This window comes from Urocampus carinirostris, chromosome 17, assembly GCF_059441175.1.
Source record: "Urocampus carinirostris isolate Australia breed hairy pipefish chromosome 17, RoL_Ucar_1.0, whole genome shotgun sequence".
Lineage (NCBI taxonomy): Eukaryota > Metazoa > Chordata > Actinopteri > Syngnathiformes > Syngnathidae > Urocampus > Urocampus carinirostris.
This window is the reverse complement of record NC_142365.1, coordinates 10,305,589-10,311,588: the sequence shown is the minus strand read 5'-3', so window position 1 is coordinate 10,311,588 and position 6,000 is coordinate 10,305,589. Positions and strand designations below refer to the sequence as shown.

At 45.3% G+C, this 6,000-nt stretch overlaps 1 protein-coding gene across 1 annotated transcript in view; it reads left to right on the top strand.

Annotated features, from left to right (window-relative positions):
* Positions 1 to 244: 244 nt before the first annotated feature.
* Positions 245 to 6,000, top strand: part of kl (klotho) — a 30,820-nt gene continuing 25,064 nt past the window's right edge. Inside the window, exons 1-2 of the mRNA XM_088321211.1 lie at positions 245 to 1,001; positions 4,927 to 5,357. Coding sequence (XP_088177337.1) covers positions 264 to 1,001; positions 4,927 to 5,357 — 1,169 coding nt within the window. The 5' untranslated portion in view covers positions 245 to 263. The remainder of the gene's footprint in view (positions 1,002 to 4,926; positions 5,358 to 6,000) is intronic.

Genomic DNA, 6,000 nt, shown 5'->3' with positions numbered 1-6,000 from the left:
AGTCAGTGCTAGGTGGGTTGATGGAAAGGCCCGACCAAACTAATTGAATTAGATTAATGCAATTGTGCGTTCAAACGCCACCTGTGTTGCGCCAAACAATAACATGACAGCGTCATAATACGATCCATTCAGCCTTCTGCATACGCTGCCGGAAACTTTCGCCCCCCCGGTCGTGGGGTCAGCTGCTCTGCAAATGATTTACAGAGCAGACGAACCAGAGCGGGCGAAGTGAAGCACCGGCAAACGTCCGAGCGTCTCCGGGCATGGTGCACCGCAGCTCTGGTACGGCGATCGGCGCCTGGGCGCTGCTGGCCACCTGGCTCGTGCGCGCCTCCGCCGCGCCGGGTGCGGGTCTCCGCACGTGGACCCGCTTCCAAAAGCTCCCCTACCCGGGCGATCAGGCTTTCGCGCACGGCACCTTCCCTCCCGGCTTCATGTGGGCGGTGGGCACGGCCGCCTACCAGGTGGAGGGCGCCTTCGACAAGGACGGCAAGGGCCCGTCCATCTGGGACACGTTCACGCGGGGCGGCAACCGCATGGCGACGGGCGACGTGGGGAGCGACAGCTACCATAACGCGGCGGCCGACGTGCGCGCCCTGCGCCAGCTCGGCGTCAACCACTACCGCTTCTCCTTGTCGTGGCCGCGCATCTTCCCCAACGGCACGCGCGGCAGCCTCAACCCGGCGGGGGTGCGCTACTACCGCGGCCTGCTGGCCCGGCTCAAGGAGGCCCGCGTGGAGCCCGTGGTCACCCTCTACCACTGGGACCTGCCCGACGAGCTGCAGCGCCGGCTGGGCGGCTGGAGCAACCCGGCCATGGTGGAGGTGTTTCGGGACTACGCCGACTTCTGCTTCTGGGCGTTCGGCGACCGCGTGCGCTGGTGGATTACCATCGACAACCCCTTCGTGGTTGCCCGGCACGGATACGGCACTGGTGTGGTGGCCCCGGGGGTGAAGGGAGACCCCGACCTGCCCTACAGGGTGGGCCACATCCTACTCAAGGTCAGATGATGTCAAAACCTCTTTACAAACCGTGGGCGTAACTAGCCCCCCCAAATACAACCCAAGCACCCTCCAAAATTATCGCATTTTAAACACTGATTTCTTAATCGATAGTTTATTCATCCCTGGAGGGAAATTCACATTTCCAGAAGTATCCTAATGTTGAAAAATAAATATAATAAGAGACAAAAATACCCAATATAACTTCAGATTCAGATCTACTTTATTGTCATTCTTGTACACGTGTATACAGAACGAAATGTCGATACATCTGACCCGCACAGTTTCCTTGAATCTACAGATATAAATAAAATGTTGTATTGAGTTGGAGTATTGAAGTACTAATAATATACTTAATAATTATAGCTATGTATTTTATTATACAGTAGTGCAAAGAGTGCAAGAGGAGCAGCTAACCAGATGTGCAAAATGGGCAGTCAGGTAAACAAGTCACTATACAATAACAATCTTGTAGAATAAAGAGCATTTGAATAATCTTACAAAAAATAGACACTAATAAAAATAAAGCAAAATTTGCGAATGTGAGGATGGGGTTTAATGTGGGCTTTTACTCCCCCGGGTGGAGTTAAAGAGCCTCATGGCATGGGGGAGAAATGCTCAGTCTGTCTGTGGAGCAAGACAGTGAGAGCAGTCTTTCAACTGAATCTGCTCTTCTGTCTGTAATAAAAGACAGGAAAGGCTTAAATATGATGAAAAAGGCTAGCTAAAATATATTTTTAGAAGGTAAAACAATACCAAAATGTGAACAATGCTGTGTCAAAAATACTCCACTGCCTTTAAATGGTTCAGTCCATTTGATTCCTTGGATCCCTCACTCACCACTCTCCTTTTACTCGGCCAGTGGCATTTGTGGCGTAGCAGCAGAGTCTGTAAAAGCTCCAGTGTATAATTGTGAGAGTATAAGTTATTATGGAAGCCTAAAAGTGCCATAATTCAATTTAAAAAATGAACATTGAATTGATAAAAACAGCCTTTGAATACCGTAAATTCCGGACTATAGAGCGCACCTCATTATAAGCCGCACCCACCACATTTTAAGAGGATAACCGCTTTTGTTCTTACACAAGCCGCACATGTATATAAGCCGCGTGCGCCCACGTTTAAACTTGTAATACAATCGCAAAATTAACCCAAACTCTACTCTAAGTCCTGCGATTTTAACTGGGGGGGAGGGGGTCGGGGGGATTTTGTAGAGGTTTATTGTTCTATATTCTTTATCAATTATCCATTATCTGTTGACGGTCAAATCATAATACACTACAAAGCCAAGAGGCCGAGACACTTGTTCCCAGCCAAGAGGCTGAGTCAAGGTCCTAGCCACAGGGCCTAGCAGCGATCAGTGCGAAACTGAGCATAAAGGACTCAGTTCAACAACCACAGCCAGCAAAATGAACAGAAAATGATACCGGTACTTAAAATATGATGCAAAATATTTTACCCTGATTAAAATCTTAGTATAATTCAATTTTACATCTTGTATCACTTTAAGTGATATTATTTTTTTAACCAGCTAGACACTCTGTGCGCTAAGCACCGAACCTAAAATCGCCCCAATAGAACCTCAAGACCTATTGTTGAAACCGTAACTTATAACCTGATGTTGAAGCCCTAACAATGTTGTAAAACCCCCAAATATTATCATCTCACAATTTCTTTAACCCTAAGATTGAGTCCAAATCGCAATTCTAAAACCCTAGACCAGTTGTTAAAATTGTAAATCTCCCGGTCATGAAACATTAAAGGGACAGCGCAGGAATCAATATTTGTTTTAAATCCTTCCCCAAAAACCCAGCTTTGACTTTGAACATGATTTCAAATGCTTATCAAGGTTTGGAACCATCATTTTAAAGATTTCCCCACTTATACAGATTTAATACCCTAACCCATGGCTTAAAACCTTACTCTGACCTTCACAGAAACAATTGGCCATCAGTCTTCACTTAAAGCCCACCTTTAACTTGAATCTGTAATTTAAACATAACTTGGCGACCTAAAATGTTGAAAGAGCCATATTGGACTAAAAAACATACAAATCCCAATACATATATTTGTACCCGCAAAAAAAATCAAAGCTTTATATAAGCTTTATGAGCAAGGCAACACTGAATATATCTATACTGTATATATATTTATTGAAAACGTCAAGAATATTTGTGCCATGTTTTCCTCCTGCAGAAACTATCATTTTCCATTATCAAACAAATTTAATAAGGCACCAGGGAGCCACTGGGTAGCGCCAAAGAGCTGCCTGTTGCTGACTCCTGTTCTAAACCATAATTTCAAAGATTTCCCCACATTTTTCCATATTTGAAACACTAACCCATGACTCTTTACAGAAACAATTAACCATCAAAGATGAATATTTCTAGCTCTATAAGCCCACCCGTCAAAACGATCATTTATACAGGACTTCAAATGCTGTTCTAGATTCTAAACCAGGGGTTGGCAACCCAAAATGTTCAAAGAGCCATATTGGACTAAACAGTACCGTAAATTCCGGACTATAGAGCGCACCTGATTATAAGCCGCACCCATCGCTTTTTAGGTGATTTGCCGCCTTTGTACTTATACAAGCCGCACCCATGTATAAGCCGCGTGCGCCCGCATTAATACTTGTGATACAATCACAAGTTTAACCCAGACCAGGCTGTAAATTCCATGATTTTTCCATTTATTTATTTTTTTTGATTTGAACAAATTTATTGACACTAATAACAGCAAACAAACAATGTGAGGTATGAACAACCCTTCTCGACAATCTTAACAGCAATCAAGCATATTCACAATTTCGTTATGTCTGGCAATATGACGTTTTAACATTTTTTTCTGACTTTTTTAACATCTTTGTTAGTGTCAATAGATCTGTCCAGGCCAGCTGGGGTTGGGGTTTTTAAGGGTTATTGTTCTATCTTCGTTATTCATTATCCATTATCCGTTATCGTTCAGTTCATAATACGCTACAAAGCCTAGGAGCCGGGACACTGTCCAGGCCAGCTACATAAATAGTACACAATTCTAGAACTACAGTTGACATCATAAACAGAAAATGATACCTGTAATTAACGTATGATGCAGACTTGTAAAGTCCGGGTCCCGTTGAAAGTAATCCAAGGAAACAAAATGTATATTTCCAAAGTTAAGGGTGGGAAAAATATATATCCACTATTGTCCGCTGCGACAACAGACAGATCTACCGGTAACTCAGCTTTACCCCACTTCCCATCAGCGGCGCGTTTGCTCCCCCCCTTCTTTTTGATTCGTCTGTAGAACACATAACAGAATAAATCTCTAAAATAAATACATTACAAAAATATACAGTTGCAAATACATATTATACACGGTTACACATATTTACGAAGAAAGACGGTACACCGAGAGAGTTTTCAAAGCTTTAATAATAATAATGTAACTTTCATCCCAAACCGTGCCTTTGAAAGGTACCAACACGCTAGTAGGATCACGCTCGCAATGTATCAAACGTACCTGTTAAAATAAAGAATCCCGAAATTGTGAAATTCACGGAAGATCGTCCTCAACTTCCTCCTCATAACTATCGCCATCAAGGGCGTCTTCCTCATTATCGGAACGTTCTTTAACTTTACCTTTTAGACACCAGCGCCGCTGGTGGCCGTTAGAAAAATTCCATAAATTGGCCGCTTCACTGAATAAGCCGCAGGGCTGAACATTTTCGAAAAAAGTAGCGGCTTATAGTCCGGAATTTACGGTAAATACTGATACATGAGATTTCAAAGATCTCACCTTTTTCCAGATTTGAAACCCTAACCCATGGCTCAAAACCCTACTCTGACCTTCACAGAAACAATTGTCCATCAAAGACTAACATTTCCAGCGCCGTTAAGGTTTCAAACTCGGGTATTGTGATTTTTTTTCACGGATTCCGCAGGCCCACGCGGCAGCGTGGCACACGTACGACCGGAACTACCGGCGCGGGCAGGGCGGGCGCGTATCCATGGCGTTGGCGTCCCACTGGGTGCGCCCCCGCCGCACCCGGGTGGAGAGCCTTCGCGAGTGCCAGTGCTCTCTGGAACACGTCCTGGGCTGGTTTGCGGGGCCCCTTTTCGGCAACGGCGACTACCCGGCCTGCATGAAGACGCGACTGGGCGACCGGCTTCCGGTTTTTGGTGCCGAGGAGCGCCGGCGCCTGCGGGGGACGGCCGATTTCTTCGCGCTGTCCCACGGCGCCACCCTCAGTTTCCAGCTGGTCAACGACAGCCTCAAGTTCGGCCAGCAGGAGGATCTGGACCTGCGGATGCTTCTCTACTGGGTCAGCACTGAATACGACCGGCCTGACATCTTCGTGGTGCAAAGCGGATGGTAATGTCATATTTTAAAGGTACAGTGGAACCTCGTTTTTCGAACGCCTCTCAGTTCGAACAAATCGGAGTCCGACCAAAAATTTCGAGAAATTCTTGCTTCGCTGTTCGGTCCAAAAATCGGAGTTCCAACGCCGGTAATGCGTGAGTGCGTACGCTAGGGTGCGATGCTGAGCGGCTTACGGGTGGAGATCGCTCTTTATGTAACCAACTGTTATCACATGCGCACTTGCATCTTTTTGCTTTCGCTTTTAATATCGGTGAACGGAGTGTTTTAGCCCCTAATTATGCCTTCGAACAAGGTCGGTGCAAGCAGGACAGGTGAAAAAGGAAAAGTTCTTCGTACAACTATTGCCTTTAAGAAAGACATAATAGCTAAATATGAAGAAGGTAGCACACCTTGCTAGGGAATACCCCACCGTCCACCTGCGCCTTCTGCTGACCACCACAAAGGTAAGAAATCCTATTCATTATTCTTTTCTTTATCGTTTATTTTTTTCATTTTTACACGTTCGTGTGAGCGTAATCTTTCTTATGGTTAAGATTAAGATAATGCGAACGTAAGATTAGCCTGGGTTAGCTTTGTTTACGTTAAACATTCAGGGTGTTGGAACGGAGCCCAACATTCAGGGTGTTGGAACGGA